Here is a 13,177-nt window from a genome sequence, read left to right on the forward strand (position 1 = left end):
CTTGGGAGTATGTGAACAGGAGTTGGAGCATCCTTTGCCAGGGAGGCTGCAGAGAAAATGCATGTCCTAGCAGGGATTAGATTCTCCAAGATTGCTTCCAGTCCCAAAGTTTGGTGAATCACCCACCACCTAAACACAGGATCTCAGCTGGACTGGGATTTCCCTTCTTGGCTGGGAGGGGAGGACCAGGGTTGAGAGTGCTATGGGCAACGTCTTACTCTGAAGGTGGCATCTGCCTGTGGTGCTTGGGGAGGATATATGTTTCTGGCATCCATTCTCCGTGTGCTCTGGCAAGAGGGGATGAATGAAGATGGAAGCCTCCCCAGCCCAGCTGCCAGGGGCCCCTGAGGCCAGGCTCCAGGTTCCTCTCTGACCTGCAGATTCTGTCTTCACTTTCCATCCCCTTCCAGTCTAGTCATACTCTTTTCTGTCTTCGTGGTTCTCTGTCTCCTTGTCTGTCCATCTGTGTACACGGATTCTTCCTGGTCTGCTTCTGGGGCTCTGGTCTATGCCCTAGTCCATCTTTGCTGCCCTTAGATGGGGAACAGACCCCTCCTTACACCTGCTCTGTCTTTGGTCTCCCAGCATTCTCTGGATCCCACCAGGCTCCCGAGGCTCATTCCACCCCAGGCCCTCAGAGAACACCCTGGTTACGCTTGTGCCCCACAAGCAATGCTCTCCTTGAGGCTTCCAGGGGTTGCTGGATGCAGCAGCAGGAGGATGTGTGGGGAAGGGCCAGCCGGCATTGCCTGCCTGGCCTCTGACCGCCCATCAGGGGGAGCATTCCCCTCGTGCACCTTGCTGGGAGGACAGAGACCATGGGGAGGACAGCAGAGGGGACACATGGGCTCAGACAGGGCCACCATATGGCTATGTCACTGTGTGCAGAGCAGGCAGCAGCAGCCTTAGGAGCATGGCTGGCGTCATTGCCTCCCTGCCTCTGCTTGGCCTGGAGGGCTGCCTGCCCCAGCTTCACTCCCCCTGCTTTTTGGCCATGATTCCTGCTCTTCCTGCTCCCTTTCATTTCAGCTTCTACCCTGGAGGAGGCAGAAAACGAGAGAGCAAGTGAGAGAGTATGTGATGGGGAGATAACAGGCGGACCTGTTTCCAGGTGGGTCAGTCCAACTCAATTCTTGTCCGAGATGCTCAGACAGGCAGCATCACCTGGTGGTTATGAGCCCAGGCTCTGGAGTCAGCTACAGCTGTGACCCTGGGCAAGTTGTGTCTCCGCTCTCCCCACCAGTAGCAGGGGAACAGCAATAACGCCCACTTGCAGGGTGGCTACACGCAGGGCTCTTGCTCAGCTTGCGCACATTCTGATACAGCTTTCCCTGTTTCCTGTGGCAGGTATGTGTTCTGATCAGAGGGTGCCCATATGTATTATTAAATCCTTCAACTATCACCCCAATTACAATGCACGTAAAGCATGTGTTACAGTGTCTGGCCCATAGTGAGTTGCTAAAACAACAACAATAATATTTTATTATATTAAATTATTAAATAGTAATAATTATTACTTTAATTATTAAATTATTATAGTATTTAAAAGTGTTGTTTTTTATTATTATTTATTGGCTAGAGAAATGACGGAGGTTTGTAACCCTTGGTGCCAGCTCTCTCAATCTTTTTCCCTCAACCTACTTGTGCCCTGATTTTTCCCAAGGGACTCATGATTTCCAGACACAGATACTTTTCTCCAGATCTCTGATAAACTGAAAAGGAAAGTGTAGGGACAGAGACAATGTCTGTAATCTCTTCTTTCTCTCTTTTTTTTTTCTGGTTCCCAGGGTCTCTCAATATGTAGATCATTCAGCAAGCAGTTACTGGGGCTCATTATGTGCCAGGCTCAGTATTAAGTAATGAGGGTACAGTGGGAAACCGTAACATTGTGCATGGTGAAGCTGAGCTGCTAGTAGGCTGTGTCTGACCTGCAGAATCCCAGTTTGGTTGGGCTCACCTTGAGCTAACACAGAGGCCAAGTTGCTGAGCAGCTGGTAGCCAGGAGTTCTGGGTCCTAGTCTGAACTCTGGGACAAGCTCCCACTGTGACCTGGGATCTGTCTCCTTCCTATGTCTCTTCTCCGCACACGGCATATTGGGTCACTGGGATGCTTTCTGTTTCAGCCCTTGCTGTGGTCAAAGATTCCTCCAAAGTGTCAGCCCACCAACCTGCCTTGGAGCTTGGTGACCAAAACTGAGTCTGACTTTAAGGAGTGAAGCCAGGGTATTGGTCTAACTCTCTTAGACTTTTTTCCTGTAGACGAGGGAGCTGCTGAAGGATGGAAAGAGTGGCCCAGTAGGAGTTTTGTTTTAGAAAGAGCACTCTGGAAGCTAGTGCAGAGAATGGGCTGGGTAAGGACCCAGCTGGAGGACGGAGATGAAACCAGGTGAGAGAGAGAGGCCAAGTGTCTGACCCAGACAGTGGCAGTGAGATTAGAGAGGGACAGGTGGGTGTGAAAGGCATTTTGAAGGTGGCAGCAATAAAACTTGGAGTCAGATAGGATGTGGGGGAATGGGAAAGGAGCTGACGAGATTTTCCCAGGTTTATGATTGGTATGACTTTGTTCACCTTAGAGATACCATCAATTAATCTGTGTGTGTGTCTGTGTGCACGTGTGCACGCATGGGCACATCTATACCCATATATCATATAGTTAAATTAAGCTCAACACAAAATTCTTTGCCCTCATATTTGCCTTTCCCCCTAAGAATCAAAACCAGAAAACATTTCAGTAAATTGAGGACTCATATTAGTTGAGTTCTGGTTAGCTATGGTTTTGCTACACATAGAAAACCTTATTGTTGCTACAGAATGAAAGATATTCTATTTCTCCTATATACTCCATCTCTGAGCCTCAGTTTCTCATCTGTGAGGTGGGGACAATGATCCCTATCCTACACATCTTACAGAGTCATCATGAGGCTCAAAGAGAGAATGAATGTCAAGGTATATTGTAAGCTACATCTCAAAAGCCAAGCTCATCATAGTAGATAATAATGTCTCCCTTTGTTTTCCTTCACGTGGGGCTTCTGGTTATAATCCCTGAGAGTCAGGCAATTTTTTTCCCAGGAAAAAAAAAATGCTTTACCCTCAAGAGAGTTAGGGGAAGGATGATGGGGAACCAGGGATTCAGCGAGCCTGAGTTTCTGACCCAAGATCCTGGTTATGGAACAGAATCCTTGGGCACACTTTGCTGGTTTATAGACCACTTGTTCCAGTTGCCCTCAGCCTCCCTGAATGAATCAACCACGTGAAACACTCTTTAACATAAGACTATTCAAGAGTCAGTCCATCCATCAGCTGTGTGTGAAAAATTAAAAGTAGAAATGGCAGCACATTTTCCCACTCTTGGAGTATTCCCACTTTGGGTCCTTGGGAAACTTCCTCTCAGGAAGAATGTAGTTTGCAAGGTAGATATTTTTATTTCTATCTTATAGGTGAGGAAACTGAGGCTTAGGAAGTAAGCTAGCAGCCCAAGGTCACATAGCAAGTAAAGCCAGAGTTAGAATTGAAGCAGAACACACTGTCGTCTCTAAACCCCATGCTCTTCCCCCCACTGGGGAGAGAAGGTGACTTAAAAAGACCCTTCAGTGAAAGGTAGGAATTTAATAAAAAATAGTTATTTTCCAGCTATCTGACTATTGGATAGCAATTGGATAATGTCTCTGAAGGTTCTGGAACAGTTCCTAGCATATGGGAGGTTCAGAGTGTATGCAGTCCTTTGGCCAAAGTCAAGAAATCATCTGATGTGTTCAATGTAGACACAGGTTCTTGTGCAGATTCATTCATGATGCTCCAAAGGAGAACAAGCAGATTGGAGAGCAAGTAGGTTGGGTCAGATAAGTTGGTGCCAGGAGAAGGAAAATACTGACAGCATCAAGATCGCTCCCATTCCCTAAGTACCAATGATGCACATGACATCTCTTCGGTGAAGCTGTCCTTTCCCTGTTCTCCATGAAGAAGCTGAGGTTCAGGGAGGGTAAGTTGAGAAAGAACTGAGAGTCAGTAAGAAGCTAAAAGAAAAAATGAAATACTGGCCATTATGGGGAAAAGCAACAGAGGGTGGGCATCTGGGAGAGTGAAAATTGATTACAGGTGGGGTACTTCTCAGGAAGTTTGCTTGCATAGCTCAGACCTGAATCTCAGTCCTCTGTGTGGAAAACCACCCAGAAGTACAGTTCACTATGCACCTATCCCATGGTTGGCCTTCTGTGTGATGCTCTTCATGCCAAAACATCATTCCTTGATATCATATATCATAGATATAATATTCTTACAGCAAACTTGTAGCTCAAAGACAATTATTCTTATTTTGTACTCAAGGGAGTAGTCTCAAAGGGGTACATGGGTGGGGTAAAGGGCTTGCTCAAGGTCATTCACTCAGTAAATTATAGAGCCAGCACTTAGAACTCAGTGTTCCTTCTAACACACCATGGCCTGAGAGGGGGCCCGCGGGTAGCAGAGAGATGGCCCGGCCTGAGTGGAAAATAAATTAAGGTCTTCAAAAGGACAAAGTAAGTTCTCTCACTGTAATTTGCCAAATTGCATAGAGGCTGTATGCCAATATTTATCTCTAAATGCCTGGCTGCCTTACTAAGAAGAAGGGGATGCTAAGGGGAAGTAAAGATCAGATAGCCCAATGCTTTCATTTTATACCTGAGGAATCTGAGGCTGAAATGGGTAGTTACCGGTGGGTCATAGACAGAGCCTGGACCAGACGTGGAAGCCCTTTCCCCTTCACAGATTTCTTGAGAGTAGTGGCAGTGGCCAAGAGCAGGTAAAATGGGCTGTCATGTTGAGGGGGATCATGGTGTCTCATCATACCTGGACAATGACCGCTGCTACTCCAACCCCATCAGAAACCCTCACCCTGGTGCATAGCTTGGCTAGTCTTCTGTCTGAATCGGTTCCTTTCTTTTTCATTTAGAAGTAGAACAGGATGCAAGAGCCTAACCAGTCCTCTGTGACTGAATTCATCCTTCTGGGCTTTTCCTTTAACTCCAGGACAACTCCTCTGCTCTTCTCAGCCTTCCTGATGACCTACCTGTTGATTATTCTGGGCAACAGCTTAATCACCATCCTCATCTGCCTGAACTCACACCTCCACACACCCATGTACTTCTTTATTGGCATCCTTTCCATGTTGGATCTGGGCTATACCACAACAACTGTGCCCCAGATGTTGGTACATCTAGCCAGCCAGAAGAAGACCATCTCTTTTGCCAGCTGTGTGGCCCAAATGTACATTTTCTTGGTGCTAGGCATCACCGAGTCCTGGCTCTTCACCATGATGTCTATAGACAGGTATGTGGCCATCTGCCACCCACTCAGGTACAAGGTCATCATGAGCCCATGGCTATGTGGGGTAATGGTCACTTTCTGTGGACTCTGGGGTGTCATCTCTGCTCTTATCTACACTGTCTTTGCCATGCGTCTGCCATACTGTGGCCCCAACAAGATCAACCACTTCTTCTGTGAAGTCCCTGCAGTCTTAAAGCTGGCTTGTGCAGACACCTCAGTCAATGACTGGGTAGACTTCATTCTTGGCTTTAGTGTCATCCTGGTCCCACTCTCCCTTATCCTTGTCATTTATGTCAACATCTTCATTGCCATCTCGAGGATCCGTTCAGTCCAGGGGCGACTGAAGGCCTTCTCCACCTGTGCCTCCCATATCACTGTGGTCACCGTGTTCTGTGTGCCAGCCATGGTCATGTATATGAAACCTAGCTCTGAAGGCTCCCCAGAGGATGACAAAAAGTTGGCCCTGTTCTATAATGTCATCTCTGCTTTCCTCAACCCCATCATCTACAGCCTGCGGAACAAGGACGTGAAGAGGGCTTTCTTCAAGGCGGCAGGCCGGGGCAGGGCCCCAGAATGAGACCCTGGAAGGATAGCTGGGGGACAGAGAAACAAGACTCACGATGCACAATCAATGCTCCAAACACTCATTCCCATGACCCAGCAGCACCAGGACACTCACAGCCCCCAGCCCCAAATGTCAACTCTACACAGCCCTTGGGGGACAGCCCATGATTTAATTGACAGACTGGTCATCATGAAATATCTTGTAGACACGTCAGTCTTTCAGCTTTCTTTTGTTTTAGAGTCTCAGGAGGTAACCAAAGAAGAGGTGTGTGAGCCATTAAAGTCTTTTATTGAGACAAAAGGAATGGGCTTTGGGGTATGACTTGTGGCTGAATCTTGAGAAAGGTTCGTTCTTCTCTGGAAACCACACACATGGTGTTAGATTAGCTGGAGGGAAGGGCGAGGGCACTGACATTGGAGGATTCCTGGCCCTGGGAGGAGGGATGAGTGAACATCAATGCAGTGACTTAGGGGTGTGGTGTGCTTGCTTTGGACACACAGATTGGAGACAAGCTGGGATGGCTGGAGGCCAGCTGTGATCAGCCACACTGACCTCCCCATAAGATCCGTCTCAGGTCACTCTGTTCCACCTTCTCTCCTTCCAAGTAAACTGGCCTCTCTGCCTCAAATGTGCCACACTCTTTTCCATTTCAGGGCTCCCACATATGGTCTTTGTTCTCTCCTCACTCATAATCCCACCCCACCCCACCTCCATCCTACCCCGTTATGACATTGACTTCTGTTCATCACCCAGGTCTTGGCTTAAACTGCAGCTCCTCAAAGAAGCCTTTTCTTGAGCTCCAAGAGTGAGCCTTCCAAAGCACCCTGTGCCTCTCTCTCATAATAAAGGCATGTGGTTCAACATCTGAGTTCTCTGCTGGATAGCAACTTCCATGAAGCGGGACCCTGATTGTTCAGTTGACCCCTAGGATCCAACCCCTTGCTGCCCACATTCCGGCTTTCAACAGATATTTTATGAGTGAAGGGATAGACACTTCACAGGAAAGGCCAGAGAGGGCAGATGAAGCCAGTAAGTGGGAGAGTTGATGAATTAGGACCAGCAAAATGTAGGAAATCATGGCAGGTACAAAAAGGGGAGGAGATAAAAAGGATTAAATGTTGTTCAGTTATAATCATATGGAAAAAAGTTTGCTTTTTATTATTAATAAACATGAATTGAATAAGTGGGATAACATTTTTCACCTATCAAGCTAGCAAAATTTAGAAAAATGGTGATAATGCTAGGAAGGATGCAGTGAGACTGACACCCACATGTATTGCTGAAAAGAATACCCTTGGTCTTACCTTTCTAGAGCAGTGCCCTCTGCATAGTAGGCACTCAATAAATCTGTTATATGAAGAGTATAATACTAATAATTATGGCTCTATTTATTAAACACTTATGTACCAACACAGTTGCTAAAATTTTACATATATTAATTCATTTAATAAAAACACCAATAATTAGAAAGCATGTAACAATATGTATCATGAACCTTTACAATATTTATATGGGTCCAGAAATTTCACTTCTAGGACTTTGTCTTAAGAACGAAATCAGAAATGCAGACCAAGTTTTATGTACAAGTATGTTCATCAGAGAGCTATTAGAAGCAGCTATAAATATGATACATCAACTTTATTAAATGCTATACAATCAATACTGTGTATCATGTTTTGAAGCAATATTTAATCACATTGAAAAGTATGATATAATGTTAGGTAGGAAAAAATCAAGATATAAATATGTATATAAAATTAATCCAAGTTTTATAAAATATTCATACATTCATTTTTATTTTATTTTTTAAAAGATTTATTTATTTATTTGACACAGAGAGAGAGAGCACAAGTAGGGGGAGTGGGAGAGGGAGAAGCAGGCTCCCGCTGAGCAGGGAGCCTGATAGGGGCTCGATCCCAGGACTCTGGGATCATGACCTGAGCTGAAGGCAGTTGCTTAACCAACGGAGCCACCCAGGCACCCCATACATTCATTTTTAAAAGCCTGAATGGATACATGTTAACATGTTAACATGGGATATCTCCAGGTAGTAAGATAATGTGATTTTTATTTTATTTCTTATTTTCTCTACTTTCTAAAATTTCTAAAATTCAGTATATATTGTCTTTATAGGAGAAAGAAATGAAGATTACTTGAGAAATACTTGTCCTGTCAGAGAAAAGAAAGTCATGATGATGGCGTCAAATGTTCACTGATGCTTACTGTCTGGTGCCCAAATGCTAGGTCCCATGGGTGCAGGCATGATAAGCTAAGCCCCAGTCTAGTGGTGAGAGACAAGTACAAGACAAGGATGCTATAAGGTACTAACTGTGCTGCTGGAAACATGTTCAAAACTCTGAAGGAGTGGTGAAGGCTAGGCTTCACAGATGAGGCCATATTTCTGCTGGGGGCTGGCAGCATGAGTAGAAGCTTGATACATGAAGAAGAGAGCAGGGAGCAGGGGTGGGGGATCCCAGACAGAGGAGACAGGTTGCTGAAAGCCTAGAGACATGGCGCCTATGGAGAATGGGAAGGATGGCTGGGACACAGGCCCAGTCAGGGCAGAGCAGATATGACAGATAGGGCCTGCCATGCAGTGGTAAAGAACTTCAGGTTTTCCCCTGCTCTAGATGACTATATTTACCAAGGACTGTTACCTGGAACTCTGGTCCTGTGAAACAGTCTGCGATGAAAAGATTTCTTGCCCATATAGCCTCAGAAACACTGATGTCTTCATGCTTCACAGGGCATAGGTTAGGAGGTTAAAGACTCTGAGAAGACTAATAGTAATAAACCAATAGATAAATGAACAATTAATAACAAAGAAAACACTGGGGTGCCTGGTTGGCTCAGTCGGTTAAGTGCCCAGCTCTTGATTTTGGCTGGGGTCATGATGTCAGCCCTGCCTCGCGTTCCACACTTAACACGGAGTCTACTTGTCCCTCTCCCTCTGTTCCTCCCCCCACATCACCCCCTATCACGCTGTCTCTCCCTAATAAATGAATGAATGAATGAATGAATGAATAAATAAATAAATAAATAAGTAGAGTGTTAAGAAAAAAAAAAACAAGGAAAACACCTATGCTAATTCTTTTAACACAGTATTTACCAAACTTTTTGAATCACAGAACTTGTTCTTCCTAAAGAAACTAGAATTTTCTAAAAATGTACTTTGAGAAGTGCTATTGTATGAATGGGTGGATTTGAGGAGGGAAATACAGAAAAATGTAAAGTAATTAAAATATGCCTCAAATGTCACCCCTCAGAGTTAACTATTCTTAATATCTTTGTGTATTGCTTTATGTATCTATGTGCCATTTGTCATAATTGAGATCATATACAAACATTGTTCTATAGCTTTTTATCATGACCTATATGTCTCTTACACAGATATTTTCCATAATTTTATTTTATTGTGCTTCAGTTTCTGTATTTTCTTTTGACCTAATTTCCAGTTTACTAATTTTTCTATCCAGCTGGGTCTAGACTGCTGTGAAACCCAGGAATGAATTTTTAATTACAATCATATTTTTAATTCTAAAATTTTAATTTCATTATTTTTTAGTTTCCAAATCTCTGCTGAAATTCTCCATCTTATTTAATCACAGTTATTTTTAAGTCTGTGTCTGATATACTCCAAGATCTAGATATCCTATAGGTCCATTTCTTATTGCCTCTGTTTTTCTCTTAATTTTGAGTGAGTTCTTACCTTTTTGTTTGGTAATTTTTTATTGAATTCCAGACACTAAGTATAAAAAACCTTGTAGAGATCATTTGAGGCTCTGGATGATTCTGTATCCCTTCAGAGTGGATTTACTTTTTGCTCTGGAAGGCAGTCTGGGCAGTGGAAAATCACCTTAAGTTATTCAGGGGTTGAGCTGACTCAAAGCTGAACTTCAGTATTTGTATTTATTGGTATATTTCTGGCTGACTTTTACTCACAGTCCCCTGGGAGTCCCAAACTGAAAGTCTGTGATGTTTGCCAGGGCCCTCCTCCTTAGACTACCTTAAGTCCAATTTTTGTCCTTCCATTCCCTGAGCTCGTCTTCTCGATCTCAGTGTGGCCTATTTTTTTCACAGAATATCATGAGCATTCCCCTATGACATGACTAGCACTGAAAATGGTTGCATTAGAGTGGATGACCAACCATCCTCCTATTTTGGCTGTATTTTTCTAAGGTGGGGTATAATGATCATCCCTGTATGTACATCCTTAGCTGAATTTTTTATTTTCTTTTCAGTGAGTATCTTAGTCAGTTTGGGCTGGAATAAGTTTCCACTTGTCTTTTCTTCTAGGAATTTTATGGTTTCAGGTCTTATGTTCAAAACTTTGACCCATTTTGAGCCTTTTCATTTTTTAATGTTTTTTTTAAATTTAAATTCCAGTTAGTTGGCATACAGTGTAATATTAGTCTCAGGTGTACAATGTAGTGATTCAACACTTAGTACAACATCCAGTGCTCATCTGGTGCACTCCTTAACCCCCAATCACCTATTTCACCCATCCCCTCAACCACTTCCTTCCCCTCTGGTAACCATCAGTTTGCTCTCTGAAGTTGAGTCTGTTTCTTGGTTTGCCTCTCTCTCTTTTTTCCCATCTTTAATGGTATTTTTGATAAATGAAAGTTTTTAATTTTGCTGAAATCAGTTTATTAATTTTTATTTTGTGACACAGTTTTTTGTCCATAATTTAATTTATTTAATGCATATAGAAATATTCAGACTTTCTGTTTCTTCTCATGCCCATTTTGGTAGGCTGTATTTTTCAAGGAATTTGTCCATTTTATCTAGTTGTTGAATTTATTGGCATAAAGTTGGTCAGAACATACCCTTATTACTCTTCATATCTGTGAGAACTATTTGATATCTCCTCTTTCCTCCTAATAGTGATAATTTGTGTTTTCTTTTTTTCTTCATCAACTAACTAGAGATCTATCAATTTTATTGAACGTTTTTTTTTTAAGATTTTATTTATTTATTTGGCAAAGAGAGACACAGTGAGAGAGGGAACACAAGCAGGGGGAGTGGGAGAGGGAGAAGCAGGCTTCCTGCCGAGCAGGGAGCCCTATGTGGGACTCGATCCCAGGACCCTGGGATCATGACCTGAGCCGAAGGCAGACGCTTAACGACCGAGCCACCCAGGCGCCCCTTTATTGAACATTTCAAAGAATTATCTTTTGGTTTCATTGATTTTCTTAATAATTTGTCCACTTTTATCTCTTTTTTTTTTTCAATTTATTTAGGTGGAACCTGCAATTTTTTTAAAAAAGACCTTTCATTTTTTTTCTAACATAAGTACTTAAAGCTATAAATTTTCTAAGAATTGCTTTAGCTGCAGCCACAGATTTTACTATGTTGTTTTTTCATTATCAGTCAGTTCAAAATATTTTCTTATTTCCTTTGTGATTTCTTCCTTGATACATGAGTTATTTAGAGATGTGTTTTTTAACTTCCAATATTTGGGGGTTTTCTAGGTATATTCTTTTTTTGATTTCTAGTTTAATTCCATTGTGTTCAAATAACATACTCTGTAAGATTTCAATATTTTGAAATTTTATGGCCCAATATAAGGTCTATATTGGTGAACATTCCATATGCATTTTATTTTATTTATTTATTTATTTATTTATTTATTTATTTATTTATTTTAAGATTTTATTTGTTTGACAGAGAGAGACACAGCGAGAGAGGGAACACAAGCAGGGAGAATGGGAGAGGGAGAAGCAGGCCTCCCACGGAGCAGGGAGCCCGATGCGGGGCTCGATCCCAGAACCCTGGGATCATGACCCGAGCTGAAGGCAGACGCTTAACGACTGAGCCACCCAGGCGCCCCTCCATATGCATTTTAAATGAATGCTGTTTGGGGCTATAATGATTAATAAATGACAATTAGATTAAGAGGGTTGACATTGTTGTTCAGATCTACATCCTTATGATTTTTTGTCTAATTGTTCCATGAAATACTATGACAAGAGTATTACAATTGCCACAGTATTACAATTGTAATTGCCATTACCATTATGAAATTGCCTGATTTTCACTTTAATTCTGTCAGTTTTTGCTTCATGTATTAGGCACATGCACATTTATGATTGTGCATTTAAGATGCATGTGTATTACACTGTGTGGAAGTTTTATCTCACTAATATTTAAAATAATCTTAATAGGACTCAGGGCCAAAAGAGTGACACATAAAAGAGAGCCTATGAAAAAAATTATTTGGAAAAAGACTGAAATAGAAATGAACTGATCTATAGCTTGCTTCAATTTGGTTTTTCAAGATTTTCCCCAGCCCATTATGAGAACTAATACCAAGATCTAAGAATGATTGCATTGATGTGAGTTTGGATATAGCCAGAGTTATAACATCAAAGCCTTCAACTGACGTGAAGGTGTGGCACAGTATGCTTCAACTTAGAAGACTTGACTCTAGATGATCTTCTCTGTGGTATTCAGCTCTATTTGATGCGTCTTGCTTAAAATATTATCATCTCCTTGGCTCCCAGGCAAATGTTATGGAACTGAATGAGTAGTTCCTTAGAGGCCAACCTAACCCTGGGCAGGCAAGCTGAGGTCCCCTCATGGAGAGGACAGAGGTGTAAATGGCTCTGAAAATGAATTGTCTGGAAGGACAAAGCTTCTCACCCTTATGTCTGGGTGAAATTGCTCAATACAGAGCAACTAAAGCTCTTGGGGCCATAATGGGTTCATGTCCAACATCAGAGAAAGAAGGAATATGTGCAATGGGGAGAAGAACTACAATGAAGAGAAATTCTTTTTTTTTAAGATTTTATTTATTTATTTGAGAGAGCGAGAGAGCAAGCATAAGCCAGGGGTGGTGGGGGGAGGAGTAGAGGGAGAGAGAGAAGCAGACTCTCCACTGAGCAGGGAGCCTAACATGGGCTCAATCCCAGGACCTCGAGATCATGACCTGAGCCGAAGGCAGATGCTCAACTGACTGAGCCACCCAGGCACCCCCAATGGAGGGAAATTCTAAAATCCTATTCTATTTAGTGAAGTTAATTCCAATTCCATTTGAATATTAGGATTCAGTATAGTAAATCTTAGCCCTCTATAATGTTAAAGGTAATGAACATACAACTGTGTCCTTCTGCTTGACTGACATCCCAATTTAATATCTCAGAGGCTTCTGCTTGACTGACATCCCAGCTTAATATCTCAGAGGCAGCTCTTCCTGTTCCAAAGGAAACTTATCACCATTCACTTCAAACATGTTTGCCTCATGGGTTTCCTTTCCTTCCTTCCTTCCTTCCTTCCTTCCTTCCTTCCTTCCTTCCTTCCTTCCTTCCT

The 13,177-nt window shown here is 42.7% G+C and overlaps 1 protein-coding gene across 1 annotated transcript; it reads left to right on the forward strand.

Moving 5' to 3' along the window:
- The first annotated feature begins 4,627 nt into the window (after window positions 1-4,627).
- Window positions 4,628-6,150, forward strand: LOC118020245 (olfactory receptor 2A12-like). The gene has a single exon (XM_035020177.1). It carries the CDS (start codon window positions 4,940-4,942, stop codon window positions 5,876-5,878), a length of 939 nt encoding a protein of 312 aa, XP_034876068.1. The 5' UTR covers window positions 4,628-4,939; the 3' UTR covers window positions 5,879-6,150.
- Window positions 6,151-13,177: the final 7,027 nt, after the last annotated feature.

The sequence above is a fragment of the Mirounga leonina genome, unplaced genomic scaffold (assembly GCF_011800145.1).
Source record: "Mirounga leonina isolate KUSES-001 unplaced genomic scaffold, KU_Mleo_1.0 Mir_173, whole genome shotgun sequence".
NCBI classification, from domain to species: domain Eukaryota; kingdom Metazoa; phylum Chordata; class Mammalia; order Carnivora; family Phocidae; genus Mirounga; species Mirounga leonina.

Excerpts from the sequence above, each read along its gene's own strand:
- LOC118020245 (XM_035020177.1), top strand. The coding sequence starts at position 4,940 with ATGCAAGAGCCTAACCAGTCCTCTGTGACTGAATTCATCCTTCTGGGC.